The sequence below is a fragment of the Callorhinus ursinus genome, unplaced genomic scaffold, assembly GCF_003265705.2.
Source record: "Callorhinus ursinus isolate GAN/ISIS: 27379988/994484 unplaced genomic scaffold, GSC_fseal_2.0 scaffold5, whole genome shotgun sequence".
In the NCBI taxonomy this organism is placed as follows: Eukaryota; Metazoa; Chordata; class Mammalia; order Carnivora; family Otariidae; genus Callorhinus; species Callorhinus ursinus.
Window position 1 is genome coordinate 44,694,622 of NW_027397067.1, and position 24,478 is coordinate 44,719,099.

Genomic DNA, 24,478 nt, shown 5'->3' on the forward strand with positions numbered 1-24,478 from the left:
GCTTAATAATTAACACTATGATGGAAATAAGCTGGAACACCATAAAATTCTCTACTGATCTTTCCCTCCATTTGCAGACAGGGATTTGATATTGTCTTAAAGTCAGTGGTTTCCACGCCAAGACATTGGTATAGAGACTTTCCTTTTTTTTTTTTTTAAGATTTTATTTATTTATTTGACAGAGAGAGACACAGCTAGAGAGAGGGAACACATGCCAGGGAGGGGGAGAGGGAAAAACAGGCCTCCCGTGGAGCAGGGAGCCCAATGCAGGGCTCCATCCCAGGACCCTGGGACCATGACCTGAGCCGAAGGCAGACACTTAAACGACTGAGCCACCAGGCACTCCTAGGGACTTTGCTTTTCTTTCTTTCTTTACTTTAGCACAGGCTCCCAACTTGAATGTGCCAGAGATTTATGATAAAAGACTGAATATACAAAATCATGTAAATTGTAGCATTTAAGGGAGCTTAGATTTAAAATCTGTACTATTTGGAGAAAAGATCCCTTGTATCAGTTATATGCAAGGTTAAGTTGGGCTCACAAGATTAGCCAGTGTGCTGCCTGCTAGCAACATCACCTTGGGCAAGGTGAATTACCCATCCGAGATTCCCTTAGGGAAGATAGTAATAGCCACCTTACAGGGTGGTTTTAGGATTAAAAACATGATTAGTATTGCCACCCAGCAAATGGTGTTCTCCACTGTAATCCAGATCCTTGGTAAGGCTGACATACTTCTTTTTGTTTTCTTTTTGAAAATAAACTAGAGCCTTTTTCTGGAACTTCACGACAGCGGCAAACCAAAATGACCCACCATTCCCCGGTCGATCCTGATGTGAAGGAACAGTCTTCCTCCAAAATAATGTTTAAAAAGAAGGGAGGATGGAAAGCAGGTCCCGAGGGCACGTCTCAGGAGATTCCCAAGTATATAACTGGTAGGTGTTTGTGAAGAAGTGAAGTTTGATTATACGATGAGCTCTCTGTGTCTAACGACGAGCTCTCTGTTTCTAACGCAGCCAGATTTCCAGGGCTCTCTGTCTCGGCCCTGCCCCTGCGTCTCTCTGCTCTCCTCCTTCCACGTTGGGACCTTCTTGCCTCCAGCCTGGACTTTGTTTGTAGCTTCCTTGAACCTGATTGCTCTCCCCTCTTCCGTTTCTGTTTTCCTCTTCCTCTTCTTCTAAGTCCATATCTGTGAACTGTTCCTTTTTGTCCTAAAATCTTTGCCCTTCCCCCACCCCTTTTTTAAATATAAAATCTATACTCCTCAGCACACATTCTCCAAAGATGAAACCAAATTTAATGCACTCCAAGGGTAACTAAGGCCTTCAAATACCTGTCTCCAGGCCCCTTCCAACCTTGTCTCCAGTCACCCCTGCTATCCCATAACCCTATATTCTTAAGGTGTGCCTTCTAATCTCTGTGCCTTCTGTTTACTTCCAAAGAATTCTGTTTTTCTATAAGGAAAACTAGTAATAGTTATGGCTACATATTTGGAAAAAGCAGAAAATGTTAAAAAAAAAAAACCTTGAAGTCACAACCATTGTTAAAATCTTGCTTTTTCTTTGTTTTCTTGTGTGATTGTTGCACTTAAAAATGGTCGAGATTATATTGCACGTAGGCCTCTGTTTTAAGAAATTCTTTGTAAACTTGCTTTTAAACTTTTTATCTGATTAGAAAAGTAACACTGAATCCTTGTAGAAAAGAAAAGTTGAAACAGAATAGTTTCATAATCTGATAATACAGAAATAACCACCCTTGGTATTAATCTAATTGGGGGTTCAGGTGGTGGGTGAGTTGTAAGCTCATGTACTTCAAATCTCTCTTCCTTCTGAGATCTACCAGAAGTATGGATTCAAGACTTGTCTTTAATGATGGTGCTGTTTTGTCGGCAGCTTCTACTTTTGCTCAAGCCCGAGCTGCTGAAATCAGTGCTATGTTGAAAGCAGTGACCCAGAAGTCTTCTAATTCGCTGGTTTTCCAGACCCTGCCCCGGCACATGAGACGGAGAGCCATGAGCCACAATGTCAAGCGCCTTCCCAGGCGGTTGCAGGAGATTGCCCAAAAAGAGGTATGGTTTCACTTACTGTAAATGTTTAAGTTAGTAGTTCGTAAAAGAAATTGAAACGTGTTAACCTAATAGAATTAAAATGAAAACCAAAAGCAACATGCTCATTTTGCATATTTTTTTGGTTTAATCATGATCCCCCCCAACCCCCCTTGCTATCTAATTAGCAGGCAGTTGATATTACACATAGTGTTTGAAAGCCCTTTCTTTTTTTTCCTACTTTTTTTTTTTAATTGGTTTCAGGTTGGAAGCCCTTTTAATAGCATTCAATAGTTGACGGTCCCCTGCCAGATTTATTTATTTACTTACTTATTTTTAAAGATTTTATTTATTTATTTGACAGAGAGAGACACAGCGAGAGAGGGAACACAAGCAGGGGGAGTGGGAGAGGGAGAAGCAGGCTTCCCGCGGAGCAGGGAACCTGATGCGGGGCTCAGTCCCAGGACCCTGGGATCATGACCTGAGCCGAAGGCAGATGTTTAATGACTGAGCCACCCAGGCGCCCCTGGTCCCCTGCCAGATTTAAAATGTAATCCTGACCTTACCACATAAGCGATTTTAATTCTGCATTTTGGGGGTGTGGCCAGCTCGAAGTTGGAAGATTAAGAAAAAAAGCAGCATCAATGCCTGGTGTTTGCCTTTTGACTTTTTCAATGTTGAAAACTTGAAACTTGGATTTAATTTTTGTTCAAGTCTAGTTGTTTTTGGCTTCACCAAAATCCTTGGCTTGGGCATTGTCAGATTGTCTAAGCTTCCCATGTCTTTGCTAATTGATTCAAAAGTTCCCCATGAAGTGCCTTCAGTGTACTGGTACTATACTGGGGGTGGGGTTAGAGTTCATCAACATAGAGTCTTTATCCTTAGCGGCCCACAGACTAAGGGGGAAGAGTTTTTGTTTTTGGTTTTGTTTTTTTCCCCCCACAAAAGTTTTGCTCAGCTATGAAGGAGATTAAGAGTGAAAACTGAACAGGAGTTTTGTGCTTTCTAGATGTAATGTAAGGTTTGTTTCCCAGTGATCAGTTTGGCATTTGTCTCTTAGGACCTAACCAACATGAAATATGTAGGTTTTCCTCACTTTATACTTTTCATCCTATGTTTTGTGTTTAGTTCTAATCTCAGAGGTTAAAAATACAGTAAAACCAGTAACAAAAAAGCTAGCATCTGATTTATTTTCTTGCTCTCTAATATGAATAGCCACAGTAAGCTTGTGTTACTGTGTGGAGCCTGTTATAATTATTCCAATCCTCATAGTCCACAAAGCTTGCCCAGTTAATAAGTGATAAGTGCTTCCTCTCTTAAGTTTGCCCGTCTCTGAAATCTTCACTCTGTTGCCTCCCCTTCTGCTCTTTCTTTGGAGACATAAGTTAAAAAAAATAAGCATACTGGGTGGGGCGCCTGGGTGACTCAGTCTAAGGTTAAGCGTCTGCCTTCGGCTCAGGTCATGATCTCCAGGTCCTGGGATCAGGCACCATGTCGGGTTCCCTGCTTGGCGGGGAGTCTGTTTCCCCCTCTTCCTCTGCTCCTCCCTCTGCTTTGCTCTCTCTTTCTCTCTCTCAAATAAATAAAATCTTTAAAAAAAAATTAAGCATACTAATGGAATCCACTTAATCTAAAGTTAGTTGTTTGAATTCCTCACATGTAACTTTGTTTTGAGATAGTTACAAACTAGGATCTGCCTCTCTCCTTGAAACCACAGGCCGAGAAAGCAGTACATCAGAAAAAAGAACATTCAAAGAATAAATGCCATAAAGCTCGAAGATGTCACAAAAAATGGGTGCTAGAATTTAACCGTAGACAAAAGAAGAACATATGGTTAGAAACTCACATCTGGCACGCCAAGCGGTTTCACATGGTCAAGAAGTGGGGCTACTGCCTTGGGGAGAGGCCGACGGTGAAGAGCCACAGAGCCTGCTACCGAGCCATGACAAACCGGTGCCTCCTTCAGGTATGCTTTTCTGACTTGTTTTCTTTTTCTTTTTGTTGAGACAAAATGGAAGTGATGTCTGGGCTCAGCCCTAAGGGGTAAGGCAGTGGGGGAGTCGGGGAGGCGAAGGAAGTCAGGTCAGAGGGAAGAACGGTGGGATAAAGATGAAGAGTGAGACCGAGGCGAAGGTGGGGTTAGTTCAGGAGAAGCGCGTGAGAACGGGGTCCTGCGGGTCTGGGTGCTCATGTTCGAGATTTCTTTAGCAGTGATTCACTTAGCAGTCGTTCCTCTACAACAAATGAATTTGTGTGCCCTTACAGCTGGGTTCAGAAATGCTGTTCTAGATGCTTAGGATTCCGTGGGATGCTAGGAAGTTTGTTTTAAATTTTTTGAGAGGACCGTTTGTTTTGGAGCCTGGTAATAGTATTTATCCTGTCCCTCACCCCTCCCCCAGTTGCTAAATCCACCGCTCTCTCTCTTCCAGTACATACTTAGAAATTTGCTCTTTGCCGAGGGTCTGTCTGGATGGCAGGATGACCTTGGCCAGATTTTTTTTTTAACTTTTTTATCTGAGTATAGTTGACACATAATGTGATATTAGTCACAGGTGTACAACATAGTGATTCGGCTTCTCTCTCTGTTAGGCTGCGCTCACCACAGCGTAGCTACCCTGTGTCCCCTGTGTCACCACACAGTGCTCTTACGGTATCATTGACTGTATGCCTTATGCTGTGCTTTTATCCCCATGACCTATTCATTCCTTAACTGGAAGCTTTGGCCAAGTTTTGAAAGCCATTGATATTGAGATTGTCTGATACCAAGATCTTGAGAGCAATATAGCAGAATAATCAATATAAGAACCTTTAAAAAAAATTGTGGTAAAGTAGACACAACATCAAATTTTACCACTTTAATTATTTTCTTTTTTAAGATTTTATTTTTAAGTAATCTCTACACCCAATGTGGGGCTTGAACTTAATACCCTGAGATCAAGAGTTGCATGCTCTATGGAGTGAGCTAGCCAGGCACCCCCTTTAATTATTTTGAAGTGCACAGTTCTGTGGCATTAACTGTGGTCACGTTGTTGTGTAACTATGATCACCATCCATCTCCAGACCTTTTTCATCTTCCCAAACTGAAACTACCCCCATTAAACAATAACTCCCCATTGCCCACCCTCTTGCTTCCAGCAACCACCATTCTATTTTCTGTCTCTAGGAATTTGATCATTCTAGATGCCTCATATAAGTAGAATCACACAATATTTATCCTTTTGAGACTGGTTTATTTCACTTAACATAATGTCTTCAAGGTTCAGCCATGTTGTACCATGTGTTGGAATTCCCTCATGTTTGACGCTGAATAGTAGTACTCCATTGTGTGTGATACCGCATCTGGTTTATCTGTTTATTCAACAATGGACATTTAGCTTGCTTCCAGCAAACTCTGACTGAGCCAGCCAGGCGTACCCACAGATTTTCTTTCCGAAAAGGACACCATAACTTAACATTTTAAATGAAAATTCATTTTGATTTTGCTTTCGATTGGTTTAAGAACATTTACTAATGTCCTAGGAATAGACAGGCTTCAGATTTTGACTTATGAAATGATAGCTTTAGCAGTTTGGTCTGTGTTGTGGACCTGTAGAAGTTTTTCTGATGTGGCTTTTGGCTTCTCACAGTTTTCCCCCATGTCACTTCCTAAGTATTTAATTATGTCTCTCCCTCGGTGCAGGATTTATCCTACTACTGTTGTTTGGAGTTGAAGGGCAAAGAGGAAGAAATACTGAAGGCACTTTCTCTGATGTGTAGCATAGATGCAGGTAAACGTGTTTCAAAGCTGAGCGCTATTTTAGTCTTTGCATATTTATTCAGGTCACGAGCAACTAAGCATTTTGGAATTTAAACATATCTCAAAATGTGTGAGACAGTTCTTGTTCCCAGGGAGTGTGTTAATGTTGGGGAAGGTAGGGTGGTTTCAAATCATTTCTAACATTGTCAGGTGTAAAGTGAGAGAGCTCCTGTTCTGGTGGAGTGAGTTCAGTTGGGCAGAAACTCAAACCTCATTAAATCATTCATTCACTGTTGATTGAGAACTTACTGTGTGCCAGGCTTTGATCTGTGCAGTGATCAAAACCAGCACCTCATCCCTCATGGAGATAGACAACAAGTAACAGTAGGGCGATCGGGAGATGACACTGCCATCCCAGCACTGGAGATCATGGCATTTTGTCTTTGTTTATGTCAGGACTGACTTTTGCGGCAGTTCACTGCCTGTCTGGGAAGCGCCAAGGTAGCGTCCTGCTTTATCGGGCAAACAAATACCCTCGAGAGATGTTGGGGCCTGTCACATTTATTTGGAAGTCTGAGAGGATCCCCGGTCACACTTCTGAGAGCAGGCAGTTGTGGATCTGGCTTCATCCAACGCTTAAACAGGTATAATCCTTGAGATTATTTCCTTGAGACTCTGTTACTGCATTTTTAATTACCATTGAAATCAGTGCTTCGGAAATTTAAATAGTATGAGAGTTGGGCTGATAGCTTGGTATTTGAATATAGGGAAGAATGTTATGTGAATATGAAATGAAGCAAACCTTGACCTTTCACTTTTTAGTAAGCCATAGTGAAAGTAGAGATGAAAACCCAACGTATTATGCAGTGGCTTGAAATGCTGCATTGGTCTAATGCTCCTACGAGGCCTGAATTCACTGGTATCTAGGTGCTTGTCAGAGCCTCTTTGATGATGAGAAACTGTTTTTAGTAATTCTGATGATTTTTAATCTCTCTTATTCATTTATTTATTTATTTTTTGGTCTATTCCCTGCTTTTATATGGTAGGCTATAAATTTTCTCTTTAATTTCATTTTCAAAAAAATGTTAATTGCTCAGAGTAGTCACGTTGTTTTCATTAATCTTCATAAACAGGAGTTTTTTTTAAAGATTTTATTTTATTAAGGTTTTTTTTTTTTTTAATTTGTTAGAGAGAGGAAGAGAGAAAGCATAAGCAAAGAGCAGAGGGAGAAGCAGGCTTCCTGCTGAGCAAGGAGCCCGATGTGGGACTCGATCCCAGGATCATGACCTGAGCCGAATGCAGACGCTTAACCGACTGAGCCACCCAGGCACCCCTGACACTTAGGAGTTTTTTTGTTTCAAATGCCTTGCACTGTTTAGAAGCCCCAGAAAACTTTTTGATAATGCTGAATTTCATTTAATTTGGGGATAACGATGTAAATTTTTTTTTTTTTTAAGATTTCTTATTTATTACGTATTTGACAGAGAGAGAGACAGGAGAGAAGGAACACAAGTAGGGGGAGTGGGAGAGGGAGAAGCAGGTTTCCCGCTGAGCATGGAGCCCAGTGCGGGGCTCAATCCCAGGACCCGGGCTCATGACCTGAGCCGAAGGCAGCCGCTTAACCAACTGAGCCACCCAGGCGCCCAAGATGTAAATTTTTTAAAGGGAGTAAAAAATAACATGAACTAAACCACCTGAAGTGTTTCAATATTTCCTTAGGATATTTTAGAGGAACTCAAAGCAGCGTGCCAGTGTGTGGAACCCGTCAAATCAGCCGTCTGCATCCCCAGCCTCCTGCTAACAACATCCGAAGAAAAAAGCCAAACTGTACTGCCTGATGAAAAAATTGGCAAGAAAAGAAAATGGAGAGATGATGGAGAAAATGCTAAACCCATTAAAAAAGTCATCGGTGATGGAACTAGAGATCCACATCAACCATCTTCTTGGATCTCTCCAGCCACAGGCATTATAATCAGGTACAGGCTGAATTTGCTCTGAACCCACTGAACAATTTTAGTGAAGACTTGCTCTGTTTTCACCAGTGGCTCAGACACTGTATGTGATGGAAGTTTCCATCTTAAGACCTTTTCTCTCTTTCAGTGATTTGACGATGGAGATGAACAGGCTCCGGTTGATCGGTCCACTTTCCCACTCTATCCTGACTGAGGCGCTAAAAGCTGCTTCTGTCCAGACCGTAAGAGTCAGTGTGACTGTGGTGCTTTATTCCACTCATGTCCTTCTTAGCAAATTTGTGAAACCTAACATACTTCGGTAGCATTGGGGTCATGGTCTATAAATGTTTATTTCTCTACCTGTGCTTATTATCAAATATGTCATCATCTTTCACTTCTAGGAGCACAGATCTCAGCGAATCTAATAAGTAAACTGACTTGTTATTTAAATGCAGACTATCCTTGTAGTCTGTGAGTTTTGTGTTTTATGGGTAACAGAGCCCTTAAATTACTGAAAGTGTGTGCTGTTTTTTGTCTGTTTGTACTTGTTTGGTGCATATTTTCTGGGGCTTTTTTTTTTGTTTTTTTTTTTTTAGTTTAGTTTCATTTAAATTCATTTACATATAGTGTATTATTAGTTTCAGAGGTAGAGTTCAGTTGTATATAACACCCAGTGCTCATTACATCACGTGCCCTCCTTAATGCCCATTACCCACTTACCCCATCCTCCCACTCTCCTCCCCTCCAGCAACCCTCAGTTTGTTTCCTATGGTTAAGAGTCTCTTACAGTTTGTCTCCCTCTCTGATTTCGTCTCTTGTTTTATTTTTCCCTCCCTTCCCCTGTGATCCTCTGTTTTGTTTCTTAAATTCCACATATGAGTAAAATCATATGGTATTTGTTTTCCTCTGACTGACTGATTTCACTTAGCATAATACACTCTAGTTCTATCCACATTGTTATAAGTGCCAAGATTTCATTTTCTGATGGCTGAGTAATATTCCATTGTATATATATACTACATCGTCTTTATTCATCTGTCGATGGACATCTGGGCTCTTTCCATAGTTTGGCTCTTGTGGACATTGCTGTTACAAACATTGGGGTGCAGGTGCCCCTTCGGATCACTATGTTTGCATCCTTTGGATAAATACCTAGTAGAGCAATTGCTGGGTCGTAGAGTAACTCTATTTTTAACTTTATGGGGAACTTCCATACTGTTTTCCAGAGTGGCTGCACCAGCTTGCATTCCCTCCAGCAGTGTACAAGGGTTCTCTGGGGCTAGTTTTAAGGGTCTGTGATCCCTAAAAGGTTAAGAGCAATGTGTCTGGTGCGGCACTGTCCAACTTTCTGCAAGGATGATATTCTTCTGTGGCGCCGAGTATGGTAGCCATTAGCTACATGTAGCTCTTGTGCACTTGAAATGTGGCTAGTGTGACTGAGGAACTGAATTTGTACCTTCATTTAATTTTAATTAACTAGAAATTAAATAGAAATAGCTCTCTGTGGCCATCGGCTACCAAGTTGACCACACAGGTCTAGAGAGGAGCGACGAGTTTAGGAATCAGACACTCCGGGTTCAGATTCGGTTTGTTTCCCAGTGTTAGTGCAACTAACCCTTCCATGCCGGTGCCTCTCACAGATTTGACAGGGTCAAATAAGATGTTAGGTCGGAACAGATTTTGAGCTGTTAGAAGAAAGATACTTTAAAAATCAAAGGCTACTTCTGTCTCCCTTCTGTTGCTTCCACACCTGCCTCAGCCACTGTGTCTCTTGACTGCACACTGAAGCAGCTTCCTCAGTTCCTCTGCTCTTCCTTCTTTTCACTCCATCCTCCACGCAGGAACCAGAATGATCTTTTAACAGTTGATTCACATCATGTCACTTCCCCGATTAAAAGCTTTTGAATAGCTTCTTACTGTATTTGTGGTGAAATCCACAGCCCTTCACGTGACTGCATTCTCTTGTGCCTTCCTGCCTCTCTGGTCTGTCTCTCCACATCCGCAGCTCAGCCATGCTGGCCTCTCAGGTTCTAGAATATGTCAGGTCTCCGCTCCCTTAAAGCCTTCACACCTGCTTTTTCTCTACCTGGCTGAACTTTCTGCCCCCACCCCCTCTCTGCTTCGCTAAACCTTCCTTATTCTTCAGATTTCAGCCTCTGTATCATTTCCCTCTGGAATCCCTTCCTGACCCCCAAGTTAAATGATATAAATTGTATTATATTTCATTGCATTTTGCACATTTCCTCAGTTTATGTCTAGATTCGCTTGTGTACTTATGCGATGTTCACATTGAACTTCGTGATGGCAAGGACTCTGTCCCCAGTGCTTAGCACAGTGCTTGGCACAGAGTAGGGGCTCTACTCTAGCTAATCAGTTGCTCAGGGAGGATTTGAACCTAAGAAGTTTGGTTCTAGAGCCTGTACTTTAAACCCACAAGCTATACTACCTGAGTTTCTGTGAGGTAAATAGCCCGTATGTTCACAGGTTGCTTCTGTAGAATGTGTAGGAGCATATCCTCCTTCAGTGAACTTCAGTGTGAATCATGGCTGTAGGTTCTCTTTCTTGGTGTGCACCTGGTGCTGAGGTGCTTTTTTTGTCTTTTTGTTTTGTTTTAAGTTTTAATTTTTTTATTCATTTAAGTCATCTCTATACCCAACGTGGGGCTCGAACTCATGACCCCGAGATCAAGAGTCGCACTGTCTTCTGACTGAGCCAGCCAGGCACCCCTGAGGTGCTTTTTGAAACCTTGCTCAATTCCTGGTTCTGTCTGGGAAAAATATAAGTAAAATATTTGTTTATCTTGTTTGAAGTTTCTAGGAATAATGTAATTATAAGATATCCGTTTGCCTCAGATTGCTTCAAACAGTCTGGGTTTGGTTTTTCTTGGGCGGGGAGTGTGTTACTGCTTAAATTGGTATGCACTTGGCAGTAGTGGGAGAGGAGCAAGGAGCAGGCCTCTTGTCAGGAGTGTAAGGAGAGAAGAACGCAGGGGTCTCTCTGGAAACCAGGGCTGTGGGTTTTAGTGTGTGAAATCTTGAGAGAAGTGTATGTCGTTGCCTCTAATTGGAAGAGTAGTTAGGCTGGTGTGAATTATTGTGTTAAATATGGTGGCAGTTGCCCACATCTCTCAGCCATAACAAAATGATCAGGTCTGATTCATTATTTGGTGAATAGGAGTTGTTATTTTTCAGGAGGGAGAGGACACAGAGAAGACACCTCACCACTGGTGGATTGAAACCTGTAAGAATCCTGATAACATTTCCCTTCATCACAGACAAGAAGCCGTTTTTGAGTTGTTGGGAGGTATTCAGAGGGAATACTGACTGGGTGGCTTGGGGAAGAAGGGCGGAGTGGGAAGTGGGCTAAAAGAGTGTTCTATAGTGGGGCTAACTACACGGAGCAGTGCTTTTTAACTTGTAACTTCTTGTTGTAATATGGCAAGAGAACATGAAAGAGAGGTGCCTGACTCAGGGCACCTAGGAAACTCTGTTTGAGTTTCTGTTAGCATTCCGAATAACTGGCATTCTGATATGATAGGTAAATGCATAGACCAGGTACTAAACTGAGGTCTATACTTAGCTGTACACAATTAAGCTTGTGTGTGAAGCTGCTGTAGTTATCACTGATGAAAATATCCATGCTCGTGTTGTAAAATAATCTATTATGTTAATGTTTTTGGTAAGGAACGTTACTGTTTACGAATGTTAATTTACTCTCTAAAAGTATTAATGGGACAAAAGAAGAATATGTGTTTTTTAATAGTCCAAGAAGAAATTTTTATTAAAAAATTTGAAAATACAAGCAAATATGTATATATTGTGAATGATGTAAAAGCTTGGTTTTTTGTTTTTGTTTTTGTTAAAGGAATAACATCACCCGCAGAAATTCCGGCCGGTACTATTTTGGGACTGACAGTTGGGGATCCTCGAGTAAATTTGCCTCAGAAGAGGTCCAAAGTTTTGCCCAATCCAGAAAAATGCCAAGGTAAAGTTTCTAGGACACCCCTGGTTTTCCTTACCATTTTGAGTAGTTTAGTCCCATGAGAAGAGTTCTGACACCTCTGCATTAACTTCATTTGTAAAAAGTTAGGGTGATCTTTACCTGCCTCCCTTTCACGGTGATTATGACCAAAGGAGATGGTGTGTATGGAAGTATCTTTTAGCTAGGAGACATGTAGCCTGATCCTTATGTTCATTTTTTCTCCCTGAGTTCTTTTTTTTAGTATCTGGTAAAACCTGTCTTTCTGCAAACTGGGGTCTCTGAAAATGCCTGGCATTTCAGAATTTTAATTGTGAGGAAGGGATCTGCACCCGCAGTTGGTCTTGTGCTCATTGGAAGCCTCTGTCTGACCATACAGATGATCCAGGTTCGAATCCTGGCAAGGCCATCCCAGGTGCTGAAGGGTAAGATATCTTGGTTTAGACTCAGTAGAGTGGCCTGTGGGAGGTTGTTGGGCAGGGGTGGCGTTGGAAGGTGGGTAGGAGCCAGCTAAAATTTTAGTCTGATCTGGGATTTGCAACAATCGTGATAATATCGCACTGTATTTACTGTCATTTAAACACTATTAATTGGAAGAATCATTAAAATTACCTTCTGGATTTTGAGAGGAAAAATACAGGTATGTGTAGTAATAACTTCAGTTTCTTTTTTTTAACCTCCACATGTAGTTAATAGCTTATTATTAGTCTGTCAGAACCTTACATGAAAGGTGGATTGGAAGAGAGAGAGTTTGAAGATCTGTAGGCAGGTTAGTTAATTATGGAGCTTCAGACATTACTCAATGAGTTGTTGCCTCTTTTCTTTTTTAATGACATTATTGTCTGGTGCAACCCTAAAAGTTGCAGTGTCGACTAAGCATTAAACGTTGACTGTCATAATTGCCTTAAAGCTGTAATTCAAACTCCACTTACTTTCCCTCACTGCTTCAGATCCTTTTTTGGAATGAGGCAGTTATGTATTAAATCCTTTTTAAGGCTTTTATCTTAATATGAATTAGTCCCAGGAAAATTAAAGTCTACCTTGAAACACATGATTTAATTTCTATAAAAGCCTACCATCTTGGTAGTCCTTGTATTTTATTAAAACCTGTTTTAGGTAATTTCATTGAAGAAGTATTGGTACGTGAGCTACATAAAGAAGTAGACTTTTTGAGGAGCTAGAATTATACCAATATTCCTAACAAATGTAACATATCATCTAGAGCCTGTACTTTAAACCCACAAGTTTAAAACTAAAGTTAGAAATCTACTTTGATGAGCTGTGTCAGTTAATAAAAGATTGATCCTTGGAAGAATCTCATGTCATGATGATCGAAAACTTAATCCTCCGATGTACTTCCAGTTTCTCTTCCTATATCTGAAGTCATCCTCTGCCTATTTTGACTCGGACAAAACAGACCAATTTTGGTGCTACTTAAACTGTAAAGAAGGGTTTGCCTGATTTGGAGAGCAAACCATCGTCTTACGTGTGCTGGGAACGAGAGGATTCTGAAGAAAGGGGGTGTATGACTGTGATACCGCGATTATAACAAGAAATACGTATTTAGGCCACTGTGCAGCTGCCCCTTTCCTGGCATATAGCTCCTAAAATCCTTGTAATTCCCTAAGTGATAACAGCCTTAAAGCCTGAAAGGCTAAAGGAGTGGCTTTTCTTATTCATTGAAGTTCCTTTCAGTCACAACCTTTATGTTGATGAGGTGGAAAGTCTCTAGGGATGGTGGGCTGGTTACCGGGAGACCAACCACCCCAACCACAGGGTTAGAGGGTTGGGACTTCTGGGCCACTTCTACCCCCGCCCCACCCAGACCTGCTTCTGGGAGCGGGCACGGGGGTGAGGGCTTGACTTTGTCAACGGGCAATGATTTAATTGATTATGCCTCTGTAAAAATCTTACACAGTTGGGGTTCAGAGAACTTCCAGTCTGCTGAACACTTGGAGGCGTTGGGAGGGTGGTGAGTCAGAAGAGGGCCAGGACCTCATTCCCTCATACCTTACCCTGTGCATCTCTTCCATCTGGCTCTTTCTGAGTTAAATCTTTTAATTAAAAAACAACAACAACAACAACAATAATGGAGTAAGTAAACTGTTTTCCTGAGTTTTGGGAGCCATTCTAGCAAATTACTGCATTTGAGGAGGGGGTCATAGGTGAGACCAATTTCTAGCCACCTGCTCAGAAGTATAGGAGACCAGGGACTTGCAGCTGGCATCCAAAGAAGGGGCAGTCTTGTGGGACTGAGCCCTTAACCTGTGGGATCTGACACCCATCTCCAGGTAGGTTAGTGTCAGAATCGATGTGAATTATAGGACACCCAGCTGGTGTTGCAGGACTGCTTGCTGTGGGGAAAACGGCTACACATTTGAATGTCTGAAGTATTGGGAGTAGAATAGCAAGACTGTAGAGAAGGAAGTAGTCTTTCAGTGAAGAACTTGAACTAAGGATGCATATTTTCAGATGCTGTGAAAAAGTTTACTTGATCATTTGATCCTTGATTTTGAATTGAATATTAATAATTTCTTTTTGCAAATCTTTTCAACTTAACAACAGCATTTCACTATGTAAGTAACTGGTTTTCCATGTGAGATTTTAAAATATAAGTCCTGTTGTACTGTTATTTTAGGTTGTATTCTCCTTAGCATCTGCTGATTCGCTCTGATAGATTATTTTAACTAGTCTTTCTCATCCAGAGATGAATTTGCTTTAGAATATGCTTTACATGTGCTCATGGGCTCTTTATAATCTTTCTCTTTATGTACTCTTTGATAGTGTGTACCCAGAACACAGGAAGAACCAATCAAGTTGCCTTTAGAGTGACAGGTGAAACCCCAAGCACCTTTAGAGCACTGAGCTGCGGTGACTTTGTGAAGTGTCCAATTATTGGTCATTTTGTACCGACTTCTCTGTTCGTGCTCTTGGGAAAAAAAGCCCTCATAGCTTCAGCTGGTCCTCTTTAACTGTTCTGCATGTTTAACTTAAAATAGAGTGGATTTGAAGACTAACTTTGGTTTATTTGATTCCCAAATGAGGAAAACTTTAATTTCCTTTGCCTCCCTAAGGAAAACTTAAGAAGGTTGTAATTTAAAATTTGGCCATCTTCAAATACATTTGAGAAAGGAGAAAAAAAGCTATTTCCTTCAACCTTTAAGTTATTCTGCAGTTGTTTAGTCAATTAGAGGCCTTTGCCTGGGTATGAAAGAAAATATGCTTATTTCAGTCGTGGGCCAAGGATTTAGAATTACATTCAGAGTCATCAGTCCCACTTCAGTACATGCTGACTCAGCTGGTAATACTCTTTTTTTTCCCTCAGTAATAGACTCTTGACCTAAAAGGGCCTCTTCCCTTTGCCTTTAGACATACTCTAGTCTCTTTTAAATAGACTTTATGTTTTAGAACAGTTTTAGGTTCACAGAAAAGTTGAGTGGAAGGAATAGAAAGTTCCTGTATTCCCCTGCCCCCACATGCACAGCCTCCATGAAGCTGCACTGAGACATCATTGTCACCCAGGGTCCATAGTTTCCATCAGGGTTCGCTCTTGGCATTTTATATTCTGTGGGATTTGACAAATTATAACAACATGAATCCATCGTCATAGTATCATAAAATAGTTTCACTGCTCTAAAAATCTGTGCTCTGCCTATTCCTCCCTCTCTCTCTCTCTCTCTGCCCCCACCCCAAGCCGTTGATCTTTTTAGTGTCTTCCTAGTTTTGTTTTCTAGAATGTCATCTCCCTGGACTCGTACAAAATGGAGCCTTTCCAGATTATCTTCTTTCACTATGTAATAAGCCTTTAAGGCTTCTCCATGTCTTTTCAGGGCTTGGTAGCTCATTTCTTTTTAACCCCAAATGATGTTCCATTGTCTGGATGTCCTACTTACGTTGTTTCATCTATTTATTTATTACTGTTGTTTAGAATACTTGAAGATGAGGTGGACTTTCTGTGCCTTTACATCCTCAGTATCAGCCCTGTCGTTTGTAGAGCCTCAGTTCTGTCACTCACATCGTTGGCAGCTCTCCACAGGAAAGCAGTTGTGGGTGGAGAGGCTGTTTGAAATGGAGCCTGTTGGCTCCTAGACAGGCTCTGGGAACTTTCACAGAACACAGCACTGGTATTTGAGATGCTGGGGGTTATTGTCTCCATGAGGGATACCAGCGGCCTAGAAGCGGTTTCTGCTTTAAAGAGCTTTTATCTCAGATCTTTTCATCAATGTAATATTCTCTATCTCTGTTCTCCCCTAAAATCTGTCACCTTAAGGCCCAGTCGCTTCCAACTTATTTTTTTTCCAGCCATCAGCCCCATGCAGGTATGTGCCTTTGAGTGTGACCTTTCAGTGTAGGCGGTTTAGATGTTAGCCAAAACACGTGAATTGTCTGACTTTCTTTTTTCTTTCTTTTAATTTTTCAGTCCAAAAAATAGAGTTGGAAGATTTTCCCCTCTCTGGTGTTTCAATGACTTCATGTAGGAAATCTCTTCTATCGATATATATGTTTATAATTGAAAAAGTTTCTCCTTTCTTCCCACTAGGGTACTTTCTGGCATGGTGCAGTTTAAAGGGACGAAACAATATATTTCACAGAAAATGTGCTCATTCTAAAGGAATGAGAAAAACATGTTTTACAGAAGGAATAAATAATGAGAAAGGATTATAAGAAATATATAGAGCAGGAGAAAAAGCTGTTATCTGTTGGCTCACAACTGTTGGACCAGGAATGATATAAAGAGCCCTGAAACCAGTAGTGAAAATATGGCTTGTACTGTCCTAGCACATTATAAAGAAATTGTTCACCCATTCAGTGGTTCCTAGAATTTGGTTATCTTAAATGTGGGATTAGGCAGTTATTAAGATGCAGCTGAACATGATATTTATATCTTATACACTAAAAATAAATGTCAAAAAAAGTTTAGGAGCCTTTGTTCTTTTGCAGATTATGAAACCAGCTATAGGAGTAGCTTAATTTCTAGTCAAATAAATTCTTCTGGAGAAGTTAAGTGAGCGCCTACAAAATATTTTCTTGTAACAGGAGGTCAACCGGCAATGTTTAGAGTTTGACTTCACTGATCTAAAGGATGTAGTTTGAAGGCTTTTTCTTTTCCCTCTTAGATAATGAGAAAGTTAGACAGCTGCTTCTGGAGGGTGTACCTGTGGACTGTGCGCATAGCTTTATTTGGAACCAAGCTATCTGTAAGAATGTCACAGAGAATAAAATCTCGGATCAGGTAACTAATGGTGTAAGGATTATTGGTCAAGTCCTCAAGACAGGGTGAAATTCCTCACTCTAGATGCTGTAAAAGTTTTCATCCTTTATAGAATCCCATAGACTTCCTTTTATTTTCAATATATTGATCCCTTACTTAGGATTTTTTTCTGTTCTTAGAGAAGAAGAATCTCTAGAAAAAGTTACTACAAAGACTTTTTCTTAAAATGATAATTCCATGGTATAAATACATGTTTTTCTTTTATTGTTTTCTTTTTCCCTTAAATGTTCTATCTTTAATTTCACAATGATTGAGCTCCTACCAGGACCAGGGATCATAGTAGATGATGGGATAGATGGCTAGGGTTGTTTGAGGAAGTACAGGTCAAAGGAAGTCCAGAGAAGGGGTACCAAGCCCAGACTAGGGAAATTGGGGAAAGCCTCCTGGATAGAGGAGCTGATATTTGGGTTGACTCTTAGATGGGTGGACAGAATTAAACCAGACTTCTTGGGGGCCAGGAGCCAAGGCTGCAGTAAAGAAAAGGGTTGCTGGAAGTGAGACCAGCATGTCCAGGGGCCCAGGATGATGTGTTCAGTAATCTCTAAGTGGGTCAGTAGTTTGGAGTTGAGGGTGGGGCAGGAGATGAGGAAATAAATAGGGGTCAGAGCATAAGAGACCTTGAGGCATTTTAAGGATTTGGGCAGAGAATATAGCGCGCCAATGAAGGTTTTAAGCTGGGCCGTGACATGATCAGATTTCACTCTGGAAGCACTGTGGAAGGTAGATTAGATTAAGAATGGGGGGAGGGGGGGAGGAGCTGGAGAGAGGACTTATGGTTGGATGGCCTTAAAAGAGACCCTGGAAATAGTCCTTAATTGAGGACATGATGGGGACCTGAGTTGAGGCGGTGTGGCTGGAGTGGAGGGACTGGGGTTGAAGACATACTCCTGAAGGTAAACCTGACAAGACACAGTAGTTGATTGGATGGTGGGAAGTGGGAAAGGAGGAGACTTGTAGACTAGCTCCTAAGAGTCTAGCTTGGATTCGGTACCTCAGGTAAAAGAGATCCAGAGCCTGATTTATCACTGTTGTATTCCCAGGTTCTAGAAGAGTGTTTGTCACATAAAATATACTCAGTAAATATTTGAATGGATGAGTAAATGAATGAAGAGCAAATATGTAAATGGATGAATGAATGAGTCCCCCAGCTAGGTGGGGAACACACGAGGAAAGCGGATGCAGTAGGAAAGATGAATTCAATCCTGGATAAACTGAGTTGGAAGGTCCTCAGGACTTCCCCAGTGTAGATGCCCAGGAGCCGTGTTTTGATCGCAGGAGGAAGTCAGGGCTGAGGAGATGGATATTTTGGAGTTATTATCACCGTGTAGAGATGGTAGTGGAAACTCAATGAGAGGTGAAAAGGAGAATCAGGGCTTGGTCATGCTTGAGGAGCATCCGTGAGGTAGCAGGCCGACTTGCCCGTGTGGAGGCGGTCTGTTGTGTAGTCTCTCCTATGAGTGCTAGACTTCCCTCCTGCCCGTTCATCTCTTTTTACAGCGGGCCAGACAAGTCCTAGAGGCTTGTTCACCACTCCCTACAGTCCTTATAACAATAATTTATAGCATCTTCTCTTTTAAATCTTTTAAGACCTGGTGAGAAAATTTCTCAAGAGTCAGAGTATTTTCCCACTTGCCCTTCCTTGAGAAGTTGTTTATTGTTTGTACCTTTTTTTTTTTTTTTTTTTACCTCCTAACAACAAATCTTAACCAAAGTAAATGTAGGGACTGAACATCAAAATATAAAACTAATCCTGACGTAAGAGATTAGCAGAATGGATGTAGATTATTATATAACTTTGAATCATCTGGTATATTGCAGCTCAAATTTAAGATAATTTGGGGGGGGGCGCCTGGGTGGCTCAGTTGTTAAGCATCTGCCATCGCCTCAGGTCATGGTCCCGGGGTCCTGGGATCGAGCCCCGCATCGGGCTCCCTGCTCAGCGGGAAGCCTGCTTCTCCCTCTCCCACTCCCCCTGCTTGTGTTCCCTCTCTCGCTGTGTCTCTCTCTGTCAAATAAATAAATAAAATCTTAAAAAAAAAAAAAAGATAGTTTGGCATTTTCTACCAAAGCAATCGTATAGAGGAAAATCATTATAGGAGGAATACCATGTATTTCAAATGCCTTCCATTTCTTTATTGAGAACATTTTTTTCCTGTTTTTTGAAAGAGCATTTAACTTTCTAAAGCTGCTTATTGGGAGAGCCAGTAGAATCTCCCAGGAAATTAGGGTGGTTGGTCTTGAATTATTTTCTTCCGCTTTAGGATTTAAACCGGAAGAGAAGTGAATTGCTGGTGCCCGGGTCACAGCTTGCTCTAGGTCCCCAGGAATCCAGGATACCTATCCTTCTGATTCAGCAGCCAGGAAAGGTGACGGGTGATGAGCGACGAGGCTGGGGAAGCGGCTGGGACGTCCTGCTCCCAAAGGGCTGGGGCATGGCTTTCTGGATTCCATTTGTAAGTTCCTTTTCCATTCCCACTGTAACAGTGTGTAAAATACATTCCTAGTCCATACGAAGTGCCAAAAGAGTTCCAGGTTTCACGCCCCACTTAGAAATCGAGTGCTGTTTTTCTACCCCTGTAGCTAGAATTCTGATACAAGATACTTCATAACACCCCCAGTGCCAGGTTGTCATTAATAAGAGTTGGGACGACGTAGGTGTGATTTTTTTGAGATTTTGAAAGTGTCCTGATTTTTGAATAGTAATGGCAATTACTATTGAGGTAGGTTTTGTTATGTGTGTACGTGTGTGTTTTTTTTTTAGTCAAAAGAATTTGTTACAGTTTAAAGCAGTTTTTGTAATTTTCTAATTTTTATAGATGTATAGAATACATTTTTTATTTTTTAAGAGCTGAACGTATATTTTCCTATTAACTGCAGCTAAAAATTTTATTAAAATCCAACATAGTTTCTTTTCTTCTCGATAGTTTAAATATTACTTTGAACTAGAGAGTATAAAAGGCATGTAAGACTGTTAAATTCACATAGGTAATTAATTTTAGCAATTATGCCTAGTACAAGAGACATTCGGTTAATCATTTAAGAATGGGAATATTTCTTGGGCTCCTGACTGGCTCAGTCGGTAGGGCATGCATCTCTTGATCTGCGGGTCATGAGTTCAAGCCTCATGGTGGGTGTAGAGCTTACTTAATAAAAAATAATAGGGGTATCTGGGTGGCCTAGTTGATTAAGCATCTGCCTTTGGCTCAGGTCTTGATCTCAGGGTCCTGAGATCAAGCCCCACTTTGGGCTCCTTGCTCAGCAGGGAGCCTGCTTCTCCCTCTCCCTCTGCTGCTCCCCCTGCTTGTGCGCTCTCTCTCTGTCAAATAAATAAATAAAATCTTAATAATAATAGAAAGGATGGGAATATTTTTAAATCTAATTTTTAAATTATGAGTTGTTTCAAGCATACAAAAAAGTGTAGATGCTGATATAATGAATACCTGTGTGCCCCTCACCCGCCATCCAGCTTAAGAAATAGAACATTACAGATTTATTGGAAGCACTCTCTCTCTCTCCAGTTCCATTTCCCATCCTCCTAAAAGAATCACTATTCCTATTTTCATTGTTTGTCACAACCTTGTCTATTTTTATAGCTTTATCAAGTATGCGTTGTATTCCCAAATAAAATATTTGACATGTTTTTAAATGTTATATACCTCACCATATATATGCTTTTGCAACTTACTATATTCACTCGGCGTTGAGATTTTTCCATGTCGATTGGTGAAGCTCTGTTTCATCATTTTTGCTACTGTATAACCCACTGTAGGATTATCCCACACTTATCCATTCTCTTTTTGATGGGCATTTAGGTTGTTTCCCATTTTCTCCATACAAACCTTAAGCACTAATTTTACTGTAAGTTGGTATGTTAATAGGGTATCTTTGACATTTCTTTTAGATCTATCGAGGCGCAAGAGTTGGTGGGTTAAAAGAGTCTGTGGTGCACTCACAGTATAAAAGGTCACCTGACATTCCCAGTGATTTCCCAGACTGCCCCGCTGGGGTTGTGTTTGCTGAAGAGCAAGCCAAGAATCTCCTTGAAAAGTACAAAAGGTACGAAACCGGTTTCTCTAGTTTCCTAAGATCTTCCAAGGAAGAGAAGGGCCTACTCAGCATTGGCCAGTGATATTTGGAATGGCTTCAGTAACTCTTATATAACATGGAGTTTTCATAGACTTTTCCTTGAGTTCACATAATCAAGACATAATGAAGTTAGGAGATTGTCTTATATGTGGCTCTGGTAGGCCTGTCCAGGTTACAGACCCTACCCGTGATCATTTGCTTACGTTGATGATGGTGCACGCCTAAACTGTGGGCCTGAGTTTCCAGATGCTTGTTCGAGATTTACGCTCCCAGCCCCTGTCCCCTCAAAATAGAATTTGTGTTTTTTTATGACCAGTTACAGAGGTAATACATATTTATGAAATTTTAATGAAACTATGGCAGCGTGTAAAAATGCTTTGTAAACTGGTGTATTCCTTCCATCCGGAGAGAGAAGTACTATTTTTACATTTTGGTATCTATCCATCTAGACTTACTTTTCTTGTCTTTTCTCTCACTGGGGGAGTGGCCAGCAAAGGGCTTTACGTCTTTTATCCTGTGAAGTGCATGCTGCCGTTGAGAGCCTGGGTCTCCTACTCGGCTCCCGGAAGCACAGAGACTCTCTTGTTTGTAGTGGCATCTAGCCAGGGCCTGGTGCATGGTGTCCTTAATAACTCTTTGTTGGCTAATGAATGAGGAGATGGTGGGATGTTGTAGTTCTTTGACCAGGAGCCCCATGACTCCTGTGCTTTCCTGTTCACCGCTGCAACCACAGAGGCAGGCAGTGCTAGGTTTCCGGACTTTGTCAAGTGACGGGTGAACGAATGAGTGGGTGGAAGGACAGGGCTACTTTTCTGGATTGCTGGCTTACGGGCTCTTGCAGTGATCGTGTATTTTGTGCCACCCAGAATACGTAGCAGAGTCTTCTATGTGTTTCTTAAGTAATAATTGACAATAATACTTATTTCTCACCCTTTAGATTTCTTTACCCATACAAATTTTTCTTAGGTACAGATTTTTTTGAAAAAGGATTATATTACATATACTATTTCAAAACCTGCTCTTTTTATTTAGCAATCTATTATGGATAGTTTTCCCATATCAGTAAATGTGATTCTAAACCAAGTGTTGGCAAACTTTTTGTAAAAGGCCAGATGATAAATATTTTTGGCTTTGTGGGCCCTTTGGTTTCCATGGCAGCCACTCAGCTCAGCTCTGCCTTGTGGCACAGAGACAACCACAGATGCCACATAAATGAATGGGCATGGCTGTGAGCCAGCCTCATTCTGTTTATGGACACACAAGTTTGAATCTCATATAATTTCATGTGCCATAAAATAATTCTTTTTTTTTTATTTAACCATTTCAAAACATAAGAGCCATTCTTAGCTCATGGGTGATATCAAAGCAGACAGTTGGCCAGGTTTGGTGTGAGTCGTCATCTGCCAGCCCTTGCTCAAAACAGAACTGAACAGTTGCATCCAGGACTCCCGTGTCAATGAACTGTAATTCCTCAGTGGCTCTTTAGGCTATTTCTAATTTTTTGCTGTGCGCTTCTGTGAACAGCTTTCCATATGCATCTTTACCTGTTTGATTTATTCATTCATTTAACCCGTTTATTTAGAGCCTACTATGTGTCATACACCTTCTAGACACTGGGGCTACCGCAGGGGAAGGCAAGCAAATTCTGTTCCTTTCCTCGTGGAGCTTATGTTCTGGATGGAAGCACATGTTTCTAGGCTGGTGGGAGGGATCCAGCAGAGGGGAGGGAAGCTAACATTGCAAGAGCAAAGCCCTTGAGTGGGGAAGTGGGGGTGGTATTCCATAGGGTCAGGCTCAGATCGCTCATTTCAGTAGGCTGGAAGGCTGACTCTGAGATATGAATACAGATTTAGGTAGGGTAGACTCTGGCCCAGAGATTAGGTAGAACTCTCCTAATGGTGATGGTCTTCTCAGTGAAAAAAGAGGTGAGGTTATCAGGAATAAGAAGGGGAGAGAGGCTGTTGGAGATTCAAGGAGAGAGGAATCAATATAGACCATTTTCCAGAAGCACGGAAGATAGAATTGACTGGAGAAATGTCAGGGAGTGCACTTGAGTTTCATGTTTACAGTAAGACCATTCAGGGCTTCTGGGTATTCTTCCCCAGCCCTGTTCTGCTGATCCGGGGCTGGCGTGGGGTAGGTGGAGGGCTGGATGTAACCAGGGTGGGCTTTGCCAGGGGGAGGGAGTTGAGGGTGCATGTAAGGGAGTGACTGTCCTACGAACTGGAGAGTTTAAACTCAGGAAGAGTTGGGCGAGGGGTGCCTAGGTGGGTCAGCCAGTAAAGCGCCTGCCTTCAGCTCAGGGCATGATCCCGGGGTCCTGGGATCGAGTCCCACATTGGGCTCCCTGCTCAGCGGGGAGCCTGCTTCTCCCTCACCCTCTGCCGCTCCCCCTGCTTGTGCTCTCTCTGTCTGTCTGTCAAATAAATAAATTAAATCTTAAAAAAAAAAAACAAGAGACGTGCGAGAACGGTGGGGAGCTGTGAGGAGATGGTAAAGGAGTAGTAAGTTCCGCTGCTTGAGGAGCTGTGGTGGGGGAGGAGTAAACGGGCTGGAGTGAGAGGCCTCACTCTGAGGGTAGATACCTGAAATTGAGACTCTGCGGTGGAGCAGGTGATGGCCGTGACCAAAATGAAGGTGCGGCTGGGAGAGCGGGTGTCTGGGGTGAAGTAAAAGACGGGAAATGAGGACATGAAGTTTCTGGTAGGCCAGGGCGTTAGAAGGCTGACGCCTTCTAGGTAGATGCTGAAGCTGCTGAGTGACAAGAATCAAGATGGAGGGGAAGACGGTGTGGCAGGTGGAGGGGGTGTGTGGGCAGCTGATGGAGGACCTGGCTGAGGAAGGAGAGCCTGTGGTCGGTCTGAGGGCGCGTGCTCAGGGGGAGCTGCGGTCTTGGAGGAGGAAGGAGAGAAGTGGTCTGCCTGCCTTAGACTGAATCCCATAGATAAGATTTCTGGTTTAAAAAAAAAAGATACACACCCCAGGAAATTTTTGTACTGTGGACAAATTGCTGTTTACATTAATTTGGGATTTCGTTAGTATCCTAAAGTTAGAAGCGTGCCTGTTTTCCCTCTTCCCGGCAACATAGGATATTTCCAGCTTTTAATATTGATAAAACTGATGGGTGGAAAAAGTGACATCTTATTGTTTGAATTTTTTGTTTGTTTACTTGTGATGTTGAATACTTTTAAGCATTTTTCACCATTTTGTTTTTCTTTCTTTCTTTCTTTTTTCTTCCTTCCTTCCTTCCTGCCTTCCTGCCTTCCTTCCTTCCTTTCTTCCTTCTCTTTCCTTTCCTTTCCTTTCCTTTCTTTCCTTTCTTTTTTTTGGTAAATAGCTCATTTATTTCCATTTAAAGGTCTTCAGGTGAAGCAAGTACCCTGGGAGCATTTTTCACCAGCTGTCCCTCTTGG

At 41.7% G+C, this 24,478-nt stretch overlaps 1 protein-coding gene across 3 annotated transcripts in view; it reads left to right on the forward strand.

Annotated features, from left to right (window-relative positions):
* Positions 1–24,478, forward strand: part of POP1 (POP1 homolog, ribonuclease P/MRP subunit) — a 35,817-nt gene that overhangs the window by 6,698 nt on the left and 4,641 nt on the right. For 2 of the 3 annotated variants that reach the window (XM_025870895.2, XM_073892999.1), the window contains 12 exons: positions 765–932; positions 1,890–2,065; positions 3,759–4,007; positions 5,721–5,808; positions 6,234–6,421; positions 7,497–7,753; positions 7,878–7,977; positions 10,921–11,032; positions 11,594–11,713; positions 16,825–16,940; positions 19,241–19,432; positions 20,881–21,035. In XM_025870895.2, coding sequence (XP_025726680.1) covers positions 765–932; positions 1,890–2,065; positions 3,759–4,007; positions 5,721–5,808; positions 6,234–6,421; positions 7,497–7,753; positions 7,878–7,977; positions 10,921–11,032; positions 11,594–11,713; positions 16,825–16,940; positions 19,241–19,432; positions 20,881–21,035 — 1,921 coding nt within the window. The remainder of the gene's footprint in view (positions 1–764; positions 933–1,889; positions 2,066–3,758; positions 4,008–5,720; positions 5,809–6,233; positions 6,422–7,496; positions 7,754–7,877; positions 7,978–10,920; positions 11,033–11,593; positions 11,714–16,824; positions 16,941–19,240; positions 19,433–20,880; positions 21,036–24,478) is intronic. The other variant, XM_073893000.1, reaches the window with a different exon arrangement.